This window comes from Miniopterus schreibersii (assembly GCF_964146895.1).
Source record: "Miniopterus schreibersii genome assembly, chromosome: 9".
Taxonomy (NCBI): domain Eukaryota; kingdom Metazoa; phylum Chordata; class Mammalia; order Chiroptera; family Miniopteridae; genus Miniopterus; species Miniopterus schreibersii.
The window spans coordinates 38,459,771-38,487,109 of record NC_138118.1 but is presented as its reverse complement, the minus strand read 5'-3'; the positions used below and the strand labels follow the sequence as shown (position 1 = coordinate 38,487,109).

The 27,339-nt window shown below is 35.6% G+C and overlaps 1 protein-coding gene across 10 annotated transcripts in view; it reads left to right on the top strand.

The window, feature by feature from the left end:
* SUGCT (succinyl-CoA:glutarate-CoA transferase) overlaps positions 1-27,339 on the top strand; it is an 844,228-nt gene that overhangs the window by 17,004 nt on the left and 799,885 nt on the right. For all 10 annotated transcript variants that reach the window (XM_081148082.1, XM_081148079.1, XM_081148077.1 and 7 more), the window contains exons 4-6: positions 4,792-4,877; positions 5,391-5,441; positions 9,723-9,843. In XM_081148082.1, the coding sequence (XP_081004208.1) occupies positions 4,792-4,877; positions 5,391-5,441; positions 9,723-9,843 (258 nt within the window). The remainder of the gene's footprint in view (positions 1-4,791; positions 4,878-5,390; positions 5,442-9,722; positions 9,844-27,339) is intronic.

The following is a 27,339-nucleotide window of genomic DNA, read 5'->3' as shown; positions in this document are numbered from 1 at the left end:
ACTTCTGTGACTTTTTCCTTGACCAGGTTAGGGAAGTTTTCTGCCATTATTTGTTCAAATAGGTTCTGTAATTCTTGCTTACTTCATACACTTTCTGGTACTTCTGTGATGCGAATATTGTTATGTTTCATGTTGTCCCACAGTTCCCTTAAAGTGTTCTTCTGTTTTTTAATTTTTTTATCTTTTTGTTCCCTGATTGTGTGATTTTTTTTCTACCCTGTCTTCTAATTTGCTGACTGGAACCTCAGCTTTACCTAATCTGCTGTTTATTCCTTTCAATTTTATTTTATTTTATTTTATTTTATTTTATTTTATTTTATTTTATTTTATTTTATTTTATTTTTATTTTATTTTATTTTATTTATTTTATTTTATTATTTTATTTTATTTATTTTATTTTATTATTTTATTTTATTTTATTTTATTTTATTTTATTTTATTTTATTTTATTTTATTATTTTTTATTTTATTTTATTTTATTTTATTATTTTATTTTATTTTATTATTTTATTTTATTTTATTTTATATTTTATTTCTACCATGTCATTTTTAATTTCCTTCATAGTTTCCATTTCTTTTCTCATGTTTTTGAGCATCCTTATGATCAATATTCTGAACTCTATATCTGATAGCTTATCTCCATTGCATTTAGCTCTTCTTCTGGAGAATTCTTTTGTTCTTTCATTTTCGACTTGTTTTTTGTCTCCCCATTTTGGCTGCCAGTTTGGATTTGTTTCTGTGTATTAGGTAGATCTGCTATGACTCCCAGTCTTTTGGATGGTGTCTGGTGCAGGCCAGTGTCAGAGACTGTTTGTGTCTGGCCTTGAGTACCCTGTTTGAAGCTTTCCATACTCCGTAGCTTGTGGTTCCCTCTGCTGTGGCCTGGTTTGTTTGGACAGGACTAGATGCACACCAGGGTCTGCTTTCCCATTTGCTGGGTTCAGAAGCAAATCAAGCAAAGACTCAAAGCATCCAGAGGCTGTTATTCAGTGTATTAATGAGCCTCAGTCTGTAGAAACTCTACGGAGTGGGGCGAGATATTTTCCAGCAGGGTAGGGCTGTTGCTTTCCCCTGGGCAATAGCTGCTTATAAGGTAAACATCTGCCTGAGAAAGTTGTCCTCTGCAGTATGGGTGAATGACTCAGCATAGGAATCCAGATGTCTGCCCTCTGAGCTTTATTCCCCGAGCCAGGACCCCTGGATTCTCCTCACACAGTTATAGGGCACTCTGCTCTCCCTCTGCTGAAGCCCAAGGTGAGTGGCTGGCTGCACGCAAAACTTTGTGGGTTGGCCTTTTAAAAGGATGCTTGCGTTTCCAGCCATCTGTTCCTGGAAGACAGAGAACCTGCTTCTTTTCGCAGCCAGATGTTATTTGGGCACCTTTCTCAGTTATGATGCTCAGGGCTGAGAAGCCCAGCTTGTGGTTTAGACCCCAGAATTCTCAGTGGGAATTCTCCACAGGTGAGATATCCCTCTGGATCTTTAGCTTCTCTGGGAGCTCAGCCAGCCCTCTCGTGCCTGCGCACTTCCTACCACTTCTATGTGGTCTCCACTTTTCCCCCTTGGTTATGAGGGTGCTCTCCAGCTAATCTTCAGTTGCAATTGATCATTTAGGATAGTTTTTCTATGTTTTAGTTGTAAATCTAGTTTGGTCCTAGGAGAGTGTCATTGTAGCTTCTACCTAATTTACCACCGTCTTTAAAAGTCCACTTGATTGATATATTATTTTCTTGATGTACTGTTGTTGTATTAAGTTTGCTAGTATTTTGTTTAGGATTTTTGCATATGTATTCATCAGAGATGTTGGTCCATAGTTTGTCTGTGTTTTATTTTTGGTGTTACCTTGCCAGAGTGTGGTATCAGGGTTATACTGACCTCATAAAAGTGTGTTGGGATGTATTGCTTCTTCTTTAATGTTTTGGAAGAGTTTAAGAAGGATAGGTTTTAAATCTCCTTGAGGGTTTGGTAGAATTCACTGGTGAAGCCATCTCGTCTTGGACTTTTTTGGGGGGGAGGTTTTTAATGATTGTTTCAATTTCTTCACTGTTGATCGGTCTATTTAGATTTTCTAATTCTTCATGATTTAGTCTAGGAAGGCAGTATATTGCTAGGAACTTATCTATTTCTTCTAGGTTATTGAATTTGGTTTCATATAGCCTTTCATAATATTCTAGTATGATCCTTTGTATATCTGTGATATTTATGGTGATTTCTCCTCTCTCATTTCTAATTTTGTTTATATGGGTCTTTTCCCTTTTTTCCTTAGTGAGTCTAACCAGGGGTTTGTCAATTTTATTAATCTTTTCAAAGAACCAGCTCTTTGCTTTATTAATTTTTATAGTCTTCTTGTTCTTTATTTCATTCAATTCTGCTCTAATTTTTATGATTTCTTTTCTTCTGCTGACTTTGGGTTGATTTTGTTCTTTTTCTAGTTCTTTAAGATGTGATGTTAGGTTTTTTACTTGGGATTTCTCTTGTTTCTTGAGATAGACCTGTAAGGATATAAACTTTCCTCTTACTACTGCTTTTGCTGCATCCCAGAAATTTTGATATGTTTTATTGTCTTCTCACTTATTTCTATATATCTTTTGATCTCATCTTTTATTTCTTCTTTGGCCTAGTCATTTTTTAGTGGTATGCTGTTTAATCTTCATGTATTTGTGGTTTCATTACTTCCTTTTTGCAGTTGACTTCTCATTTCAAGGCATCGTGGTCAGAGAATATGATTCATATAATTTCAATTTTCTTGAAGAACTTGTTGATGCTAGTTTTGTGACCCAACATATAGTCTATCCTTGAGAATGTTCTGTGTGCACTGTAGAAGAATGTATAATCTGATGTTCTGGGATGAAAGGCTCTGTAAATGTCAATTATGTCCATTTGCTCCACTGTTTCATTTAAGGCCGATATTTTTTTAATTGATTTTCTGTTTGGTTGATCTGGCTAGGGCTGTCAGTGGACTATTAAGGTCCTCATCTATGATTGTGTTTTGATCTGTTTTTCCCTTTAGTTTTGAGAGTAGTTACTTTATGTATTTTGATGCTTCCTGGTTGGGTGCATATATATTAAGAAGTGTTATGTTTCCTTGATATAGTGTCCCCTTTATCATTACAAAGTGTCCATGTTTGTCTCTTGTTATCTTTGTTGTCTTAAAATCTATTTTGTCAGATATAAGTGTGGCTGCACCTGCTTTTCTGTGGATGTTATTTGCTTGTATAATCATTTTCCACCCTTTTACTTTGAATCTACCTTTGTCTTTTCAGCTTAGATGTATCTGTTGTAGGCAGCATATTGTTGGGTTTTGTTATATGATCCACTCTGCTACCCTGTTCCTCATGATTGGTGAATTTAGACCATTTACATTTAGGGTAATTATTGATGTATTAGGATTTCCAAAAGGGATCGCCAGATTTTGAAATCATGGCAGCTAGTTAAAAACTTTGTATTGGGTGTGAGTCAAATAAAATGTGTCATTTGCCAGTTTTACCAGTTTGTGACCTTTGATGTTTTAACAGATTTCCTGTCATGTGCCATTGGCACTGATCCTAGATTAATTACCTCATTAAAATGAGATTGGAATTTAAGCTTTAACATATATTCATAAATTATTTTTGGGAGGCTCCTGATAAATACTTTAACTGTAATTATAGAGTTGATTAGTTGTTTATATCAATATTTAATCAGAACTTGCATTATTAAATTTTTAAGTGATACTATTTTGTGCAGTTAATTGTTGATTCAGCTTCTGAGTTCTATCTAACTTGTTTGCCAGTTGCTTACTATGCAAAGAACTCCTTTTTTCTGTAACTTTATAGTGTTGTCTTTGAATCAAATGCAAAGACATTTCAGAATCACTTGAAGTTTATATCCAGAATAAAATACTCTATGTTTGATGTTTTTAAAAATTTTACCTTGAAGCAAGACGTAGACAAATAAAATTTTATTCTAAAATAGTATTTCAAATTAGCTGAATTAGCTACTCAATAACTTATTTTGCCTTTTCTGATTTGTTGTTGCTGCAGAATTTTTTGATGGTGTATTTATTGTAGGCTCAGATGCCATTGTATTATGCCATTTTATCACTTATTATTATTTTTTTTTTGTTAATCCTCATCTGAGGGTATTGTTTCCATTGTTTTTTTTTGTTTGTTTGTTTTTTCCCCCAAAAGAGAATGGAAGGGAGGGGGAGAGCCAGAGAGAGAGAAATGTTGATGTCAGAGAGACACATCGATTGGTTGCCTCCCTCCTGCATGCTGACCAGGGCCAAGGATCTAGCCTGTAATTGAGATATATACGGGCCCTTGGCCCCTTCAGTCCATAGGCCTACTTGCTAATCACTGAGCCAAATCGGCTAGGGGAACACTTATCATTATTCTGATTTAAATGATATTTAACAAACAGCTTTTGCACACTCAACATTTTCTTTGCATATTTAATGCCAATAAACACAAATTGAATTGCTTGCCAAAAACTGAGGGCAATTTTTCCCCCCTCAAATTTGCCATTTATTAAATCTAAAGACTACCCATAGGATATTTCCTTCTGGATTTTGACTTTCAGGGATGAATTTTAGTGAAAGGATATGGAAAGATTTAGTGATTAACATGAACAGGTAAAGAGTTTGGATGGTTCTAATGGACTCTTATGGCCTCCTCTACATTGCTGATGCCGCTGAATTGAACTGATTTTGTTCAGGCACCTGTGAATATATATGATGAGTGAGACTATTAATATGAAATGTCTCATGATGTTTCAAAGTTAAAGATTAATAGTTCATACTATTATTTTCAGGAGCTGGTGATGATACACGAACTTGGGGGCCACCTTTTGTGGGGACAGAAAGTACTTATTTTCTCAGTGTAAATCGAAATAAAAAAGTAAGAATATATTTTTTTCTGCTTTCTTTGTGTAATTCTATTGTAAAAACGAAACTTTTTATATCCCGCCTGTTTGTTTCCATCCTGTTTTTGTAGATGTAATTAACATTTCAAATAAGGTGAAATTTTATTCATTCAACAGTTACCAAATAAAACAATATAACTTTACTAATTTTTCTTCTCTACTAATTTAAAACATTTCATGAGAATTTATAATGGTTTATAATGGAAATAATTTTATTAAATGGTTCTTTACATTTGTTATTATTTTGGAGATTGATAAGTGCCTAACATTTGGTATTTGAAGCATGTTTACTGTAATCCTTGGTACATTCTAACATATCTAAATTGCAAATAAAATCAGTAAAGATGAATTTAAATATTTCTTCAGAAGGAAAATACATTTGCTTTAAGAGGAGAATCTATGATATGACTGGCTACCTTGCTGAACTGTCAGTATTAACAAAAAAACTTTATGATGCCATTTTAATATACATATATTTTAATTTTTAGAGTATAGCTGTTAATATCAAGGATCCAAAAGGTGTGAAAATCATCAAAGAGGTACAGTATGCTTAATGAAGGACATCATACCACCTGGGTTGTAATTAGAGATTTAACAACAGAGTAAACATGTTTTAAAACTTTATTTCATTGACAATTTGTAATTTTTCTATAAATGCCATTTAAGAATTTAACTTTCCTTTTATAGTAAGTATAATTTGCTTTATAATTTCTTGTATATTGTGTATAATGTTTCTTCACACTGAGGGTGTTCACTTGCAGTACTAGCTGTTACTGACTGAGTGCCTACTCTGTCTCAGATCTTAGACTTGGACACTTTACTTACTTTATCTCCTCAAATCCTCAGAATAAATGAGGCATTAGAATCTTCGTTTTCATGGGAGGGAAGTGAGTCTTTTGGGGCTCAAGTGGTGCTCTAAAGATCACAAAGCTAGTAAAAGGAAGAGCTGAAATTTGAACCCTGGGTCATATTACTGGAGAGCCCAAGCTTGTTTTGTTGTTGTTAATCCTCACAAGAGGATATTCTGTCCATTGATTTTGAGAGAGAGTGGAAGGGAGGAAGAGAGAGGGAGAGAGAGAGAGAGAAAGAGAAAGAGGAAGGGAGGGAGAAACATGGATGTGAAAGAGATACATCAATTGGTTGCCTCCCCCATGCACCCCAACTGGGGCAGGGATTGAACCTGCAACCCTTCAGTGCACAGGCCAATGCTCTAACCACTGAGCTGCACCAGCCAGGGCTCAAGCTTTTTTTTTAACACTTATTTAGATGGCCAGTGTTTCCAGACATGATCTTGGTATCTTCCCTCGAGGGGCAGGATTGCAGAATGGTTTGGGGCATATCCTAGGGTTCCACTGCTGGGATTCAGATCCCTTCTCTACTTACCAGCTATGTGACTTCAGGCAAGTTACTTAAAGAATGCCTCAGGTTCCTTATCCGTAAAGTGGGGATAATAATAGTCCTTACTTCTTAGGGTTGTTAGAATTATTTTTGTTCCTGATGCACATGAAATTGAATTCTTCATGTGAAAATAGAACTTGTTTGCCATCTTTGTTAAAGTTTAAAGTCTAATCTAATGGAAGTAAGCCTACTTGATTAGAGAACCAAATCCCCAAATTTGTTTTATACCAAAGAATCAACTTTAATATCATTGTTCTGTTGCTACTTTCCTTTTCTATTAGGCTAATTGAAAGATAATTTTTTTTTTTTAATATATCTTTATTGATTTCAGAGAGAGGGAAGGAGAGGGAGAGAGAGAGATAGAAACATCAATGATGAGAAAGTCATTGATCGAGCCTGCAACCCGGGCATGTGCCCTGACCAGGAATTGAACCCTGATCGCTTGGATCCTAGGTCGATGCTCAACTACTGAGCCATGCCCGGCTGGGCAAGATAATTTTTAAAAATTTATTAAGATGAGAATTAGTGACCATCCTCTTTGGTTCTGTTGGATCAATCCAGTAAATTTAGAATTTTTGTTTACTAGATACATTTTGAACCCAAAGCTTGATAATTTCCCTGATCTTACTGCCCTTTTTTTCTACATCTTTTCTATAGTATAATTTAGGGTTTTTTTTTCAGGTGAAACTTTGTTTGATTTTTCTAAATTGTCCTTTATTATTATAGCTCTGATCTGTTTCTCTACAGTGGCTACTCTAACCTTGACCCAACTCCCATTGTCTTCATGCTTAGGCCCTTCTTTTAATCTTCTCAGTAATTATTGTTATTTATCTAAGAGATTGTTCTTTCCTTATTTCTTTCTGTTCTGTGTTTTTTAGTTTCATTTTTAGTGTTCACCATTCCTACTTCTTTGCTTTTATTTCAGGATATTCTCATATTTTATCCTGAATAGTCAAGGTTTCAGATTTGATTGAACAAAATACTGTACCATTTAATAGGGCTTCTCAATGGGACAGTGTTAGGTGGAATTCATAACTCTTACTACTAAAACACTTGAATATTTTAGGCCTACGTGTATAATTCTGACCAAAATAAATGAATTACTGGGACTTCCTTTTCACTCTCCTTGGATATTGCCAGTGTCCTCCACCACACTATAACAATTTTAAATTAAGTTTTATTATGGGCTTGATTTCTCTGATTGATAACAATAAAGTACATTTCAGCTCATATTAAACTTAGGTTGTCTGGAGACATTTTTCATGTCTATGGATTTTAGCTAGTTATATCATCCATAAGTTATGTATCTTACTGCCTAGAGGAAAAATTATTTTTGCCTAGTTTGTTATTCTTTATGGCATGGATTTCTTTTTTAGCCTTAAGAATAGTAAAATAACATCTGTATTCAGACCTTGGTGGCTATGATTGCTAATATAATGAATCTAGTTTATAGAAACGATTCCAAAGTATTATACCAAGCAATCAGTTGGATACTTGAGAGCTCCAAAAAATATGATTCCTTTGTCAAATAGGTTAACCAAAAACAGATTGTGTGAAAAACAAAACTCTGCTTAGAAAATCATCTGTGTGAAGATTTTCTGGTATTTTTTTAAATTTATTTTAAATCTGGTATTTTTTTAAAAATTTTATTTAAATATATCTTTATGGATTTCAGAGAGAGGAAAGGAGAGGGAGAGAGAGAGATAGAAACAGCAATGATGAGAGAGTCATTGATCGGCTACCTCCTCCACTGGGGATCGAGCCCGCAGCCTGGGCATGTGCCCTGACCGGGAACCGAACCCCGATCGCCTTGGAGCCTGGTATTTCCATGGCAATATGATTTGATAACTTTCTAACACATTATCTATACTTTTACATGTTAATTAGTTGACAGTCATAATATCCATACTGTGTCCACAGAGCAATGTAATAGGTTTTATTGATTGGTTGCCTCCCACACTGGAGCCTGGGATCGAGCCTGCAACTGAGGTACGTGCCCTTGACTGGAATTGAACCCGAGACCCTTCAATCTTTGGGCTGATGATACTCTAACCAATGAGCAGAGCTGGCCAGGGCAAACCTTTCTATCTTAATATATTATTATTCCTCTCCTGTAGGTGCTTACCTAGGCTTTTGGTACCTCTGTTTCAGGAGCTCTGGAGGATGACATCTTATTTCCTGGAGATGTGTCCTAAGATCTCCCCTCCCCCCAAATTTGGTTAAGTCAGGCAATTCTGTATACACAGTTCAAATTTGGTGACACAGCAATAAACAAACACTCAGTTTATGTATGTGTTTTTATCTAAAGTTTATGTTAGTTCAGCCTTTTCCATCTGGAGCAGAGGTTGACAAACTATGTAGGCCAAATCAGGTTTGTTTTGGTATCGCTCATGGACTAAGAATGGATTTTACATTTTTAAAGATTGTTAAAGAAAAATAAAGAATAATGTATGTAGCCTTCAATGGCTAAAATATTTACTATTTGATCTTTTATGGAAAAAGTTGCCTCACCCCTGATCTAGAGTCTGATTCTATCACATTAGTTGTATGTGTGTGAATGTATCTAAATCTATGTCACCATGTCAATTAAAAATTTTATTGAATAGTTTATTAGGTACTTGGATGTTTTCAAGAATCACTGTAATGAATTTCTCTGGATAACCTAGAATAATTTCTATGATTACTTTAAAAATGATTTGAAATTGAAATTTTGAAAAAAATTTTATGATTAAGGTTTTCAGTGTTTCATTATCCTCTAATTCCTATAGCAGTGATATAGGAATTAAAACCTATGTTTTATTTTAGACAGTTATTGATTCACTGGGTTTAATAGTTTTTTAAAAAAATGGTTCATTAAATACATTTAACACACTTTGGAAAGAAAGCATCTGAAAAGTATGAGAGCATTTCAGAATCATGTTTACATGTGTTAAGTGCCTATATGTGCATATTGTAATGAGGAATATCACATAATAAAGATGGAGAAATAGTAAAGACATTGTATTTAGCTTTTTGGTAAAGGGTTTAAGAAATGTTTTTCATATATTTTCTATCCTTATATTCTAATTTTTCTACCTAGACTTCTGAAAACATATTTGGACCATGTAGCTTAGATATTTTTTACATTTAACATAAGCAGAATCCATTTAATACCATGGTATTTACTGAAAGCTTTAATAGCCATTGTTTTACTGGCAGTAATACTTCAAGTATTAGATCAACATAAAAGCTCAAGACCAGAGCCTTTCTGTTAATCTAATTCTACTTCATAATTCCACTTTTCCTGAGATTTTTTTTTTCTGCACTATTACGAAAGTGAGGATCACTTTTGTTTACTGAAATTAGAATTCTATAATGTGAAGATTTGTTGAAAGTTTGGCAGTCCTTTAAGAAGTCTGATTCATCTTCACCTCTTCCTTCAGCTTGCAGCTGTTTGTGATGTATTTGTGGAAAATTATGTCCCTGGCAAACTGTCTGCAATGGGCCTGGGATATGAAGAGATAGACAAGATTGCTCCTCATATCGTCTATTGTTCCATCACAGGTATTTCAGTACCACGTACTCATCAGTAAATAGATTTTCCAGTTTCTATAAGAAACCTCTTACTAATGTTGGTTTTCTTTAAGTGATTCTGCTCTTCCTCCCTCCCAAGACATTTAAGGTTCCTAAAAATTAACCTTTAAAAACATTAACCTAAATGAACATTTTTCACATATTTATTGGCAGTTTAAATTTCTGTGAATTGTCTGTCCATAATTTTTGCTAATTTTTTAATTTGTAGATATTTGCAAAGTACTATTAACTCACATAGAATTACAGTTGAAATGTTAATTGGCTTTAAGATTAAATACAAGAACTCAACATATCTCTTCAATATATTCAAAAGTGCTAAACCAAGGAAAAGATTGCTGTAAAGTCTTTCAGGTTCTTCAGCCTTTGTAGTGAACTTCGTGTGTGTGTGTGTGTGTGTGTGTGTGTGAGAGAGAGAGAGAGAGAGAGAGAGAGAGAGAGAGAGAGAGACAGAGAGAGGGTGTATGTATTTAGGCCAAAGGGGAAAAACAGTCATCATATTTGTCAGTTGTACATATTTTATAAGCACTTAACTGTTAGGGATGCAATATAGTAAAGTGTCTTTGAAAATTGAAAGTTATATTAATAGTTTTTGTTAGAAAAATTAATATTTTTTAGTGTTTATTCATTCATCCACCAGATATTTATGGCAGGCCAATGATCTGCCAGATATTATTCTTTAAAATTTTTTTAAAAAATTACAGTTGACATTCAGTATTCTTTTATGTTAGTTTCAGATGTACAACATAGTGGTTAAATATTTATACAATTTATGAAGTGATCTCCCGATAAGTCTAGTACCCACTGGCACCATACATAGTTATTAGTATATTATTGACTATATAAATTCCCCATGCTGTACTTTACATCCCCATGACTATAGTGTAACTACCATCTGTACTTATTTATTCCTTCATCTTTTTCACTCAGCCCCTCAACCCCCCTCCCATATGGCAACCATCAGTTTGTTCTCTGTATCTATGAGTCTGTTTCTGTTTTGTTAGTTCATTTATTTTGTTCTTTAGATTCAACATATAAGTGAAATCATATAGTAGTTGTCTCTTTCTGTCTAATTTATTTCACTGAGCATAATACTCTCCATCCATGCTATTTCACATGGTAAGATTTCTTTTTTTTTTTTTTAACATATCGTTATTGATTTCAGAGAGAGGAAAGAGAGAGATAGAAACATGAATGATGAGAGAGTCATTGATCAGCTGCCTAGCCCGCAACACGGGCATGTGCCCTGACCGGGAATCAAACCCTGATCTCCTGGATCCTAGGTTGATACTCAACCGCTGAGCCACGCCTGGCTGGGCAAGATTTCATTATTTGATGGCTGAGTAATATTCCATTGTATATATGTACCACATCTTCTTTATCTAATTATCTATTAATGAGCACTTTGGTTGTTTTGATATCTTGGCTGTTGTAAATAATGCTGTAATGAACATAGGGTTGCATATATCTTTTTGAATTAGTGTTTTGGAATTTTTTTGATAAATACCCAGAAATGTAATTGTTGAGGCATTTGATATAAGTATTGCTAACCCAGCTTTTTGTTTTTCATTTCTATTTGCATGAAACACATTTTTCCATTCCTTTACTTTTAGTCTGTGTGTCTTTTAATCAGAAGTGGGTCTTTTTTAGACAGCGTATATATGGATCTTGTTTTCTTATCCATTCAGTTACACAATTGATTGGAACATTTAATACATTACATTTAAAGTGATTATTGATAGGTACATAATTTTGTCATTTTATTGTGATATTTATGTTCTTGTTCCCTCTTTTTCTTCTAAAAGAAGTCCCTTTAACATTTCTTGTAATAATGGTTTGGTGGTGATGAACTACTTTAGCTTTTTCTTGTCTGGAAGCTCTTTATCTTTCCTTCAATTTTAAATGATAGTCTTGGCGGGTAGAGGACATCTTGCACCCTGAGGCCTGTCATTGCCTGCCAGCTGTCTGTAAGGCTCATCCACTAAAAGAGCACCTCGGGTGCCACTTGAGTTGAGTGAGGCAGGGTCTTAGGGAGTCACCAGGGTGGGGCCTGGTTTGTTGTACATGCTCTTATACTCCTTGGACCAGTGGCTACCAAATGCAAGTTCTCCTAGTGAAAGGTAAGTGCACAAGAGAGCAAGCCCAATCTCACAAGCAAGTTTAAAGCCTCTCCTCACATCACATCTGCTAATGTTTTTTTGGTTAGGGAAAGTCATGTGATTAAGCTCAATACCAATGAGTGATAAAATATATTCTACTCTAGTGGCAGGAACTACAAAGTCACATGGCAAGGACGTGGACTCTGAGAAGGGGAAGACTGGGAATGACAATGCATTTTATCACATCACCTAGCCAAATAAAATGCTAATCCACTTGGGAAGACTCACACTTTCCAAAGTTCCACATCTGTAACTAACTATAGTTAGAATCAAAAGTTCTGGGCCATGGTTTATGACTAGAGAATCTCTAAGTTTTCTTCCAGTTCTCAGAACCTGTATTAACTTTTTAGTGCAGCAAGGGGCTGAGGATATAGATTATATAATTCAGAAGTTTTCAGCTAAGGGTAGAATGGGGGTATCATATGCTTTTAAGTAATTGGGATGGGGGAATGAGGAGGTGATGCAGAGAGGCATGTGTAATCTGAAAAAATACCTCTCATAATTCTATAATCCCCTACATCCACATCTCCTAACAATCATTAGAAACACACCCATACATTTCTGTCTCCTTTACTTCCTGTTAAGGAAACAGATCCAAAACAGTTAAAGTACCTAAGGTCACACAGCTATTTAATAGGTTTAAAACTCAGGCTTCTTGACTTAATAGTATTAAGTGCCACTATGCTTTTCATACTTAGACATATATCATTGTTAAGTGATGACATGGATTTTGTGATTACAAGGCACTGAACAGCTCTAGTTGAGAATAAAATATTTTTGCTATTCTCTTTCATTTGTTGCTAATCATATTTGCAATGGTGGAAGTCATGAAAAAATTTTCTCATAAGGCAGTCTAAATTTCAATATTCTTTTAGAAGCAAAGGTCATTTATGAGTCGTGAGTTTTTGTGTATATAAAGCAAGGGCCATCTCTTCTTTAGAAGCTTGATATTCTTGGTAATCAGTGTGGGTTTTTATTTTTTATTTTTTAGTAAGACTGATTAGAACAGTCTAAAATTGCACGTTATGATTGGGATCCTAGACTTTCCTAATGTTTCCCAGTGGTATTGCTGTCTTGTCAGTGCTGTCCAAGCCCAAATAGTCCTTCTCACTCTCATGTTGGCCTTATTGCTTATGAGAGCAATCTTGGAATGGTTAGGAGATTTACTTTAATGTACTCTGACTGTTGTATGGTTGAGATTGCCTCGGGTTGTGAAATTTGGTCTGCAGGACAAAAATGCTATACTGATCACAAGGGAGGAAGGACCGATTATTTTTATTAGCACAGTTGTCTATCATTTCAGAGGAAGCTGCATATGAACATTAGGGGGCAGTGTTTAAAAAGCTATAATTCACTAGGAATGTCTTTTGGGGAAAACTGTAGGGTTTTCTGTGTGCCATTAGGTAGAGAGAATCTCCAAAATGACCTTTTTATATTTTTTAAAGTCTTTTTTTTTTTTTTTTAAAGTGACCATTCTGTACCTCTCTATACTTTTAGAATTCTATTGATGTTTTCCTTACCAATTTAATTTTAAGTTGGACCTTTTTTCCTTTGTATATTCTGAGCATATTATTAATTATAAAAATTTAGCAGTATGAATTTCCTATACCACATTTAAAAATATTTATTTCTTCCTGTTAACTTCATTATTCTTTCTTTCCAGAAGGATAAACAATACATTATATTTTTGACCAGACTACTTTTATAGTAGGAACAGTATGAACGCCCTTTAATAAAATTCCCCCCCCCCCTTTTTTAAGGAAAAAAGTTCGAAAAGTGCCTGTTTAATTTTTGTGAATTTCCCAATGGCATTTTCTTAATCTCTGTCCTTGTATGGATAGATTGCAGGATTCCACTTGGACCTCATGAGGACTTCTTAAGGAAATGGAAGTGAGTTAATGGGTACCCAAAAGCCATTATTTCATTAATGTAGTTGGAGCCCTGCATTGGAGCCTTCTGTAGGGCTGATTGCTCAGTTGGTGGCTCTTTGTCTTATGGGGAGCTTTGTCAGATCCTTGGAGACCTCAGACTGTAGTTCCTCCCCTTCAGCTTCTGTGGGTTTTTTTGGTCCTCTTTAGAAAGAGCCTATCTGTTCAGGTCACCTTGTCCAATAGTCAGCCCTCAGGAGTAAAATTTCCTTTAAATGAACTAGTTCTGCTCTCCTGATGGCCCATTTGACCCGTAGGGAAAACTCCTCCTTCCTCTTCTTCACTATTGGAGGAGTAGAGTTTACTCCCAGATCTGTTAGTTCTGTAGCTTTTAACTGATGTAACCATAACATTTTGCTTTTGACATAATTTTTTAAAATCTTTATCGTTGAAAGTATTACAGATATCTCCCCCCCCCCATTGATCCCCTCTACCTCACATCTGCCCCACCCCCAGGCCTTCCCCATACTGTTGTCTGAGTCCATGGGTTATACATTTATGCATACAAGTTCTCTGATTAACCTCTCCCTACCCATTCCCCACCCCCGCCTTTCCTCTGAGATTCTGCTTTTGACGTAATTGTAAGTACATGTCAAGTCTTTGGTAATTTCAAAATCTCAGAACACAGGCCAAGATTTCAGATACTTTTTTATGAAGTTTCCCTCATGTGGCTTGAAATAAAGGGGTGACAGTTTGCTCCTCCCTTTTGACAGGGTGAAATGACAATTCTTTCTAAGGAAATTCTTACTAAAAGTCTTATTTACCTGTCTACCTTTTCTTGTATACTTTCAAATGAACGATAAGCTAAGGGCAGCAAAACTGATTTCATAATGTTTTAGCATGGCCTGCATTGTGTTCTGGCACATAGGGCATTCATCCCAGGTTTGAAGCCTCAGCTGAAATTTATTTTGTTGAAGAAATATATTTTTCAGGTGGTAGAGTAAACCTAAGATATCTATCTTCAAAATTTTTAGCTTGAAGATATAATATTTAATAAAAGTGTTTTGACTAATTTCCTATACATTTGTAATTATTTAAACACAAATGAAAAAGGCAAGTTTATCCATATATATAATTTCTAAATAAATATATTTTTCCAGTAGCAAATACCACTTTAAAGCCAATACTGAGTTGCTACTGGGATAAGGAATGTTATTACAGTTTTCTTTGGAAACTCTTTATGAAACTGGGATTAAGAAAATCTACTGGATTAGAACATGGACAGAATGATTCTCCAATATGTTAAAAGAGACAAATTGCTCTTCTTAAAAGAGCTCTGCTGGGTATCATTATGGATATGCAGTGAGTATCATCTCATGACATTTTATTAGCATAAATGTATGCTTGAACTATTCAAGTTCCTAGATACTTTGATTTTTCTTATACTATTGATCAATAAAAGAGAAGTCCAAGACTTGAAAAGGAGTTTGAGCTGTTTCTTCAATGCTTTCAAATTCCAGAAGCAAAGACATAGCCTGGGCCTTGAAATATGGTATAAATCTAGAATCAGTTGGTTTTACCGTTTTTCTCTGATTTCTAATATGTGGATATAGTGGCTCCCTATTTAAAGAACCTTTTGGGGACCAGAGACCAGCAAGAGGGAAAAAAGGTGACAATGTTAGTTAATGTCAAAGGAGTAGTTATTTCAGAACCTTCACAAGTTAAATGTTTCATAGCTTGTGCCAGATAAACATGCCAAGACTTAACGACCATTGAAAAACTCTGTCGACAGAACAGAATTGTTTCCCCGTTTGGTAATAGGCCTGGGAAATAAATCCATAAATTTAAGGAAGCAATGCTAGATAAGAAGAAATGCCATACTTGTATGAAAAATAAATGTTAGATAAAATTTATATAATATTTATTTCATGAATGCTAATGATTTTTTTCATTTAGCATTAGTGCAGTATTACAGCCTTCAGCCCATTATTTGGACCATAGTATCTTTAATCACAAAGATCAAAAGTATGTTGAATAAGTAATAGTCACTTACCCTGAAAGATCAAAAATGTTGATAGAATATTTGATTGTGAAATCAGTGACTCTGATTTCTAAAGAACATAAAAACCACAAAAGTTTATCATGTGAAAAATACCGAAGTGCAACCACTGGCAAACATATTTGGTTATAAGAAAGACTAGTCTTAACAATCTATTAAAAAATGGGCAAAGGACTTGAATAGACATTTCTCCAAACAGGATATACAAATGCCAATGAGCACATTGAAAAGATGCTCAACATTACTATTCATTGGGGAAATACAAGTCAAAATCATAATGAGATACCCATTGGGTGGCTATTACAAAAAAACATAAAAACCTCATTGGGTGGCTATTACAAAAAATGCAAAAAACCACGGATTTTTCCCCAAAAGTGTTGGTGAGGATGTGGAGAAATTGGAACCCTTATGCATTGTTGGTGGGTATGTGAAATGGTGTAAGCCACAGTGGAGGTCCCTTAAAAAATTAAACACAGGATTACCATATGACCCAGCAATTCCACTTCTGAGTATATATCCAAAAGAATTGAAAGCCGGGACTTAAACAGATATTTGCACATGTATGTTTATAGCAGCATTATTCAAAATGGTCAAAAGTTGGAAGCAACTCAGTGTTTATTAATGAATAAATAGATAAATAAAATATAGTAGATACATGTAATGGGATATTATTAACCTTATAAAGGAAAGGAATTCTGATATATGCTATAATATGGATAAACCTTGAAGACATTGTGCTAAGGGAAACAAGCTAGTCACAAAAGGACAACTAGTGTATGATTTCACTTTTATGAGGTACCTAGAATAGTCAAATTCAAAGGGACAGAAAATAGAATGGTAGTTGTCAGGGGCTGGTGGGAGAGGAGAATGGGGACTTATTGTTTAATGCACACAGAGTTTCAGTTTCGGAATATGAAAAAGTTTTGGAGATGGATGGTGGTGATGGTTGCACAACATTGTAAATGCCACTGCACTGTACACTTAAAACTGCTTAAACTGGTAAATTTTGTTATGTATACTTTATTACAATTAAAAAATAAAAATTATAAAGAAAGCTAAAGAAAAAATTTTAAAAAGTGAAAAAGTCTAGTCTAAATTACAATAGGTTTAGTATGGAAGAACATACTATAGCTGTAGCATAGTGACAACCATAAGAAAATGTTGTTTTACTATGTCTTGCTTAATGATCTACAAATACAAATATTTGATGACTAGGTATTGAATGTATTAAACACTCCTTTGTTCAAGAATAAATTATGTGAAGGATTTTAGTTTTTATTTCTTTTTAATCTGATAAAATTAGTACATAAATATTAGCATATAGTTGTCATTTGCTTTGTCAAACTACCAAAAAGAATCAGGAAGCTTTGGCTAGAAATAAATTATAAAGATTTATTCAAGGGTCTTAGAGCTTTCAGACTGGGAACACAGCTAGGCAAGAACCCAGAAGTGTTTCAAAGAAAGAAAAGTTAAGCATTCTTATAGTAAAAAGTACATTCTTGAGAAGAATCAGTCCTGTGTTCATAGCCTCTGGATTGGCCAAAGATGGTAATCCTCTAGATGACCTGTGATTTGATAATGAATATCCGGTGGTCTGGATATTGAATGTCAGGTGGTCTGGATATGTGAACATTGTTCTTCAGGGGGTAATCAGTGTTATTTGTAGGTTTGATGTCTATCCAGGCATTGAGGCAAGACTGGAAAGTTTAAAAATTTAAGTCTTCAGGCTAGTTAAAGCAAGAATAGAATCATTTCCTAATGCCTCAAATTACTTGATATTAGTAAATTTAGCAGCTTGACTATAGTGACTCCATGTTATTTCTTTACTGTATTCCTCAGCTTAATACTAAATGTTGACCAATATCATATGTGTTTTATTTTGGTCAAAATCCTATTCCATATACTAATTTCACATCTTAGATTATATTTTTATCATTCTTTTGAGAATAATTTATTGTTCCTAACATTGTACATAGGAAATACTCGAAGGACCAAGAAATGTATTTAGTCATTTAAATGAATACTTTTTGAAGAGAAGAATTGCCCATTAGAATAAATATGAGGGTTCTATGGGAATTGTTGATTTTACTTCAAAATAAAGATAATTATTTAAAAATTTTCAGTTTGACAAATAAAATTTTATGGTCCCAACTATTTTTAGGAGGGTACATTTCCAGCTAGAAATTTCAATCCTGTTTCTTGTGGCTCTCCAAGGAAAACAAAAATAGTAGTGTGGGACATGCCTTCACCTCAGTTAGATACACCTAATTTTATTGATTTTGTTAACATCCTTATATTTTGAATCTTCTTCTTTACCCATAATACCTCCATTGCCTCCCACATACCCTCAGTTCTGTTTCTAGCCCAGCATATGGGTGCAGTGATTCCACTAAAGCTGTACATGTTTATGTGTACAAAAATAACTTGTTTAGATCTGTTACCTGTCAATGTTTAGTTGAAGGTGCATAGGATCAATTATCAGCAACAAAGTCCTCAGTCTTTATCTCAGTGTTTCTACTGGTCTTTTGCTTCTTTGAATGGAATACTGTATGCTTCTGCCCTCTCATCTCTCAGCATTTTAGATCTGGTCTGTCACTTGCACTTGAACTGTTTATCACATCTGGAGGCATGGGGCTTACTGTACGTAAGCTATTTGGTCTATTTTTATTTTATTTTATTAACTTGAGTCATGCAGTATTGAAAACAACCAAAGTGAATTGAAAAGTTTAGAACCATGGACTATGTGGTCCAAACATTTCTCAGGTTAAGATAGGGAGGAAAAAGAGGGAAAATCTACAGGAGGAATCTCAGATTATGAGATACAGGTTTGGGGAGGCAAATGTTAAAATATATTTCCTTTTCATTTACTCCTTACCCCTACATCTCCTACCATTGCAGTGCGAGCATTTCATTGGGTTTCTTGCAGTTCCCCAATTCAGTTATTTAGAGCAGGGGCCTTGAAGGCCTGTGGGCCAAAGTTGACCAGTGGCTTGTTTTTAAAATAAAGTTTTATTGAAGTACAGCCATGCCAATTTCTTTATATATTGTCTATGACTACTTTTGCATAGTAATAGCATAGTTTAGTAATTGCAACAGAGACCCCCAAAACTCACAACGCCTAAAGTATTTACTGCCTGACACTTCGCAGAAGTTTACAGGTCCCAGATCTAGAGCATTTGGTAGTTATGGCCACAGGATGGAGAGAGAAAAAGTACTTTATTTGTTTCCTTTTGAGTCTAGGCTTTGAGGAGACTTGGGATAGAAAATGCATTATGATGTAAAAGCCAGGTGCCCACATTCCCAAGAATAAAAACAATTCTCCACGATTAAAATGATTACAGATGTGGTAAGAAATGGAATCAGGAAAAATTGACATTTGGTTTTGACTATCTAATTTATTGAGTATTCATTATGTGTTAGATACTTTGTTAAGCATTTATTATATATTATCTCATAAAATAATACATAATTGGCATAATTTACATTTAGGCAGGTCTTATAATTATGATATCAATATTCATAGCTTATCAATTATAAATATGCAGCATTATTAAAATCTTTCAACAAGAATTTATGAATATTATAGTACCATGTAACCTTGGGAAAGTCATACTGGTTTGAGTTTAAATACCCTCTTCTCTAAAATGGGAATAAACCTACCCTGCTTACCTTATAGATTGCTAGTGAGTCTGAGATATAATTCATAAAAGTTCTATCAAAGCTGTAAATGATTCTGTAGGTATGAAATGCATTAAGTCACTAAATATGTTTCAGATTGTGTTGCATAAATTTTATATTATCAGTCATGTCAGTCATATCTGGAACTCTTTCCATGAGACTATATAATGGAGAGCAAAGACTTGGTAGTAAGAGGACCTGAGTTGGAGGCCCAGTTCTTTTATTATTGGTTGTGTAACTTTTGTCAAGGTATTTAATCTCTTTTAACCTGTTTTCTGGTTATAAAATGGAAACAGTGTTGCTGACGTGTCCCCCTGAAGTGTTATTGTAAGAATTAAATGAGTGCAAATGCAGTATGTGAAAGTGATACAATTTTAACATGCAGAATTATTTTCATACCTCGAGTCTTCCACTCTCCTTCCTCCACAGTACTGCAGACATTAGCCTTCTACATACTCTCAGCTCCAGCATGTGTACAGCAATACTTAAAACTGAGAGGAAACTGCTCTTTGAGCAACTACATCTCAGGGTGGAGACTGTGAACTATATTAATTCTTATGTTCTAATATTTCCCACATTTTCTGGTTCAGTGATATTTTCTGTGCTCACTTCATTGTATGTTTTATGCGCAGTTATTTTTGCTTTGTAATCTGAGCCAAAATTTAAAAAAAAAAGGAGGAATGTTTTCTACTCTAAAAAAAGAATTTGTGAAACCTGTACCCAGATGGTAGAATAGCTAATCAAGAAATATTTATTGACATAGATACTTTGACAGGTACCAGGAACATAAAGATTAATAAGAAATGTAGACAGCCAAGAGCCCTTGGGGAAGGAGACAGTTCATATAGAACCAAATAGTTATAAATCAATTTAAGGAATGGACAAAGGTGCTGTGAAGTACAGATTAGGAGTTGACTAACTGTGTGATGGTAGAAGTCCTAACAAAGGAGATAATACCTAAGTTGGCTTTTGAAATATGGTTAGTTTTTTTCCAGGCAGAGAATGGAGGGAAAGTGAATCAATTTAGATAGTGACTCAATTAGGCAAAATAATTGAGACACAAATGACATGGTATGTTCAAAGAACAGTGTGGAGTCCTGTGTGGATAAAGTGAGGTAGATGAGGCTTGGAAAGTAAATTGAGGCCCCACGAAAGGACTTTATATGCCATATTTACTAGTTTGGTCTTCATCCTGTTATTGAAAGGAAATCATGAAAGATTTTAAGCAGGGAAATGTCATTATCAGATCCATTGTAGGAAGATAATTAACTTCAGGTAGAGAATTGCATGTAGTAAGAGAATATCCTGACAGCAGTTGACCATTTATAGATATATTAAAATAGTCTTGGGGAGAAACAGTAAGTCTAAACAAAGCAGAAGCAGTGGAGATGGAGTGGAAGAGATGGATTAAATAATGATGTAGCATATGAATTGAGATGATTTAAAATTAGCTTGAGCCATTGGAGAAGCATCTGGGGATCTGGGAAAAATGAAAAATGGAAAATAAGTTTCATACCATTCTCTCAATGGCAGGAGAGAATTTCAAGGGAAGGTAAAATGATCAATGTTAGTCAGATTCTATGCGTAAGACATTCTGTTCTTGTATTTCCATAGCCCATTTTATACTATCTTGATTTTAACATTTATTAGATTGTATTCATTCATCTAAATATGCATGCGTGCACCTACCCATCTATTCATTTATTTATTCACTCATTCATTCAGCAAATAAGTATTATATCTATTCGATGCCAAGCATTGTAATGTAATTATTTAATTTCCTTCCTTCTTCCCTCAAGCAAAAGTCTGTGATCAGTTCAACAGCAGTACTACGACTTTGTGTTTCCAGTACCAGCATGATGCCTATAATGCAGTAGTTACTCAATAAATATTCATTGAGTTACTTTTTGAGCCAAATAAGATATGGACTGGAAAAATAAATCATTAAATTGAACAATTAAGAGGTTATTGTTAATCCTGCAAGAACAATTTGCTAGAATGCTGGGAGAAGAAGCCAAATTATGATGTTTAGGAGTGAATAGGAGATGATAAAAAAGAAATAATGAGCTATGAATTCTTCAATAATTTTTAGGTTAAATGAAAGATGAGTTTTGATGGCAGCTTCCAAGGAAGAGAAAATTGAGAGGCTTTGATCATACGTATGTTTTCTGGAATGCAAAAACTCTTATCAATGTGTAAATTTTAGAGAATGGCTAATGCAGCGTTTAAACTGTTTTTCAAGTTTTTAAAAATGTCAGCCTTTTCCTTTGCCATCTAGAAAGGAAGATAACTTTGCTGACTGACTGTCTTCTAAATTGATGCTGTCCAACTTTCTGCTGAAATCTTCAGGTTGTTCATCAGTCTTTCCTCATCCCTAGTTAAGTATCCATCAAATTAAAGGCAAGTGCTTTTCATGTTTTTTCTTATCTCCTTAAGTACTATTTCCCCAGGTCCTCCCCAATTCCATACTTCCAGTTCAGCAGATGTCTTTGTTATCAGATGCCAGTTTACATGTTATATAAGTCAAGATTCTCCAGAGAAACAGAATCAATAGGATATATATAGATATACATGAGGAGATTTATTATAGGAATTCACTCACATGGTTATGGAGACTGAGGAGTTCCACAATCTGCTGTTTGCAAGCTGGAGATCCAGAAAATCTAGCAGTATGATTGAGTCCAAGTCCAAAGGCACTATTGGAGGAGTGGAGGGAGGGGCAATGGTGTAAATCCCAGTCTGAGTGGGAAAGCTGGAGAACCAGGAGTGCCGAGGTCTGAGGACAGGAGAAGGTGGACATCTCAGCTTAGGCAGAGAGAGAGAATTTGTCCTTCACATTTTTGTTCTGTGTAGGTCCTCAACAAATTGGATGCTGCTTACCCAACATTAGTGAGGATGATCTTCTTTACTATTGATTCTCTCCCTGAGAGACCCTCAGAGACATACCCAGAAATAATGTTTTACTAGCTATCTGGACATCCCTTAGCAAGTTGACACATAAATTAACACATAACATGAATTAACACACATATTACCTCAATTTGAAGAATCTTTAATAATAGTTTATATTTATTGAGCCTTACTAGGTTATCAAAGCTTTACATGCATTACCTCATTCAGTCTTCATAAAAATTCAAGCCATAATATTAATTATTCTTATTTTCAGTGATGAAACTGAAGCTTAGAGTCTTATCCAGAATCACGAGTCTGGTGTAAAGACTGAATCCTGAACAACAATGATAAATTACCTCAACTGTTTTTAGAAAACAGTTATAATAAACTCCATAATATCAATGACTTCATACAGTAGAGTTTATCTCTTTCTTATATCACAGTTGAGAGCAGGTCATTGGGGGCTTTGCTCCATGCAGTCATTCAGGCATCCAGCCTTCTTAATTGTTATGATAAATTCAAAAAAGTTTTCTTTGAAAACCATCAGTGGTGATGAGGAGATTAGAATGGAGGGGAGGGGGATCATTTGAACAGTAGTCTGAAGGAAGTCAGGGACTGAGCCATATAAAATCGTCTCTAGAAAAACAGCATTCTAAGCAGAGATTAGTAAGTATAGAAGCAAGCCCTCAGGTAGAAGTGAACTTGCCTTGTTCAAGGAACACTGAGGAGCTAATATATCTGAAGCAGAGTGAGAGGAAAATAAATGAATATTTGGTTAGACAGACAGTTGGGGACCAGATCCCATTGGGCCATGGGTACAGCTTTAAGGACTTTGCCTTTTAACTCTGTATGAGATGGCAAGCCCATGAGGGATTTTTTTTTTTTTAAATATATCTTTATTGATCTCAGAGAGAGGAAAGGAGAGGGAGAGAGAGAGATAGAAACATCAATGATAAAAGAGTCATTGACCGGCTAGCCCGCAACCCGGGCATGTGCCCTGACCGGGAATCGAACCATGATTGCCTGGATCCTAGGTCGATGCTCAACCGCTGAGCCACGCGTGGCCAGGTGAGGGATTTTTGAACACAGGAGTGATATTATATGATGTGTTTTGAAAGAGTTAAGTAAGGAAACCAGTTAAGAGGGTGTTGTACATGAGAGGCTGATGGTGCCTTGAACCAGGAACATAATAGTGGAGATGGTGAGAACTAGTCAGATTCCAGACATATATATATTTTTAAATTTATCTTTTTGTTGAAAGTATTACAAATGTTCCCTTTTTTCCCCAATTGGTCCCATCCACCCTGTTCCCCTTCCCCCAGGCCTTCACCACACTATTGTCTGTGTCCATGGGTTATGCATGTATTCATATAAATTCTTATGTTAATCTCTCCCCAGCCACCCACCCACCCTCGCCTTCCTTCTGAGATTCGTCAATCTATTCCATGCTTCCATGTCTTTGGATCCATTTTGTTCATCGGTTTATTTTGTTCATTAGATTCCACATATGAGTAAGATCATGTGATACTTATCTTTCTCTGAGTGGCTTATTTCCCTTAGCATAATACTCTCCAGGTTCCACCATGCTGTCTCAAAGGGTAAGGGATCCTTCATTTTTACAACTGCATAGTATTCCATTGTGTAAATGTCTGAGAAGATGCTTGATATGATTTCAATCTTCTTGAACATGTAGAAACTTGTTTTGTTTCCTAACATGTGGTTTATCTTTGAGAATGTCCTTTGTGCACTTGAGGAGAATGCCTATTCTGCAGCTTTGGAGTGGAAAGTTCTATAAATGTCAATTAAATCCATCTGACCCACTGTGTCATTTAGAGTCACTATTTCCTTATTGATTTTTTGTCTGGAAGATCTATCCAGTAAAGTCAGTGGTGTGTTAAAGTCCCCTACTATGACTTATTGCTGTTGATCTTTCCTTTGAAGTCCTCCAGAAGTTGTGGTGTGTGTTTTTTTTCAGCCTGTGTGAGTCTTTTGTTCTGAGGTGGGTCTCCTGTAGACAGCATATATTTGGTTCTTGTTTTCTTATCCATTCACCTACTCTATATCTTTGGTTTAGAGCACTTAATCCATTTATATTTAAGGTTATTATTGATAGGTAATTATATTTAAGGTTATTATTGATAGGTAATTATATTTAAGGTTATTATTGATAGGTTATTATTGCCATTTTCTTTCTTTTTTAAAAATTTTTAAAAAAAATATATATCTTTATTGATTTCAGAGAGAGGAAAGGAGGGGGAGAGAGAGAGATAGAAACATCAATGATGAGAGAGTCATTGATCAAGCCCACAACCCGGGCATGTGCCCTGACCAGGAATCGAAACGAGATCCCCTGGATCCTAGGTCGATGCTCTATCGCTGAGCCACGCCTGGCTGGGCCCATTTTATTTCTTTATGCCTGTGTTTCTCATTCTCTCTATTTCAACTTATTACAGCAGTCCCTTTAACAGTTCTTGCAATGCTGATTTGGTGGTGATAAACTCCTTTAGCCTTTTTTTTTGTTTGGGAAGCTCTTTATTTCCCCATTTATTTTGAATGATAGCCTTGCTGGATAGAATAGTCTTGGTTTCAGATCCTTGTTTTGTATTACCTGAATACTTCATTCCATTCTCTTCTGGCCTGTAGAGTTTCTGGTGAGAAATCAGCTGACAGCCTTCTGGGAGCTCTTTTGTTGGGTACAGATTGTTTATCTTTTGCTACCTTTAAGATTCTCTCTTTGTCCTGAAATTTTGGCATTTTAATTATGATGTGTCTGGGCATGGGCCACTTTGGATTTTTCTTGCATGGGACTCTCTTGCTTCCTGAACTTGTGTGACTTTTTCCTTGATCAGGTCAAGGAAGTTTTCTGCTATTTCTTCAAACAAGTTCTCTAACCCTTGCTTACTTTCCAGCTCCTCTGGCACTCCTATGATGCAAATATGGTTATGCTTCATGTTGTCCCACAGCTCCCTTAAACTGTACTCCTGTTTTTTAATTGATTTTTCTTTTTGAATCTCTGATTGAGTTATTTTTTCTACCCTGCCTTCTATTTTGCTGATCTGATCCTCAGCTTCCCCTAATCAGCTATTCATTCCTTCCAATGTTTTTTTTTATTTTTTTTATTTCTACTATGTCATTTGTAATTTCCTTCATAGTGTCTATATCTTTTTTCATGCTGTTGAGCATCTTTATGATCAGAATTCTGAATTCTATATCTGATAGATTGCTTATCTCCATTTCATTTAGCTCTTCCTCTGTAGTAGTCTTTTGTTCTTTCATTTAGAGCTTGTTTTTTGTTTCCCAAATTTGGCTGCCTGTTTGGATATGTTTCTATTAATTAAGTAGATCTGCTATGACTCCCAGGCTTTTGAATGATCTTTGGTGAAGGTCAATGTCAGAGGCTGTTTGTGACTGGTCTTGAGTATGCTGTTTGAAGTTTTCCATGCTCCACAGCTTCTGGTTTCCTCTTCTGGGGCTGGGTGTGTTTGGACAGGACCAAGATGTGCACCAAAGTCTTCTTTTCCAAGCCCTGGGTCTAGAAGCAAATCTGGCAAAGACTCAAAGCATCCAGAGACTGAGTTTTAATTAGTCTCTTAAGGAGCCTCAAGCTGTAGAAACTCTATGGGGTGGGGCCAGAGGTTTTCCAGCAGGGTGGGGCAATTGCTTCCCACCCCTCTACCCCCCAGGCTAAAGCTGCTTGGAAGGTAAATGTCTGCCTGAGAAAGATGTCTTCTGCAGTATGGGGGAATGACTCAGCACAGGAATCCAGATATCTGCCCTCTGAGCTCTATTCCTCCAGCCAGCACCTCTAGATTCTCTTCACATAGCTCTAATACACTATGCCTTCCCCCTGCCAGAGCCCAAGATGAGTGGCTGCACAGGAAACTTTATACATTGACCCTTTAAGAGGGTGCCTGCATTTCCAGCTGTCTCTCCCTGGCAGACAGAAACCCTGCTGCTTTTCAAAGCCAGATGTTATATGGGCACCTTTCTCAGTTCTAGTGCTCTGGGCTGGGAAGCCCAGCTTGTGGTTTAGATCCAGAGTCCTCACTGGGAACCCCCCACAGCTGAGATATCCCTCTGGACCTTCAGCTGCTGTCTTTGGGAGCCTAGCTAACCCTCTAGTGCCTCCACACTTCCTACCAGTCTCTATGTGGTCTCCACTTTTCCTTCTTGGTTATGATGGTGCTCCCCAGCTAGTCTTCAGTTGCAGTTGATTATTCAAGATAGTTTTCCTGTATTTTAGTTGTATTCCAGTTTGGTCCTGGGAGAGTGTCAGTGTAGCTTCCACTCAATCCACTGCAGTCTTCAATCCTGGACATATTTTAAAGGCAGAACTGACAGAATATGCTAAAGGATCATATGAGGAATTCAAGAGAAAGAAATAAAAGGTGACTGTAAAGTTTTTTGCCTCAACAGCTTGAATGATAGTATATTGGTTAGGGTGTGTAAACTGTTCTAATAAACAAGTCCTACATCTCAATGATTTAACTTAGTTTCTTTCTTATGTGATAGATAGTATGAGCCAGAGGGGGCTTTGTGCAGTTTAATCATTCTAGGACCTAGGCCCTTTCCTTTAGTGGCTTTCCTGTTACCTAGAACACTTGAGTCCTGCATCACATCATCTGAAACCAGCTATTAGATGAAGAAATAAAGATTGTGTGGAGGATTGCATGTTAGGAGTGAGTAGGATTACTCTAAATGGAAACAAGATAAATAGGAAGAAATTCTCATCTAGACACATCATAGTGAAACTATAGAAATCAAAGACAAAGTAGCTAAAGGGGGAGGGTAAGACAGATTATATTCAAAGGAA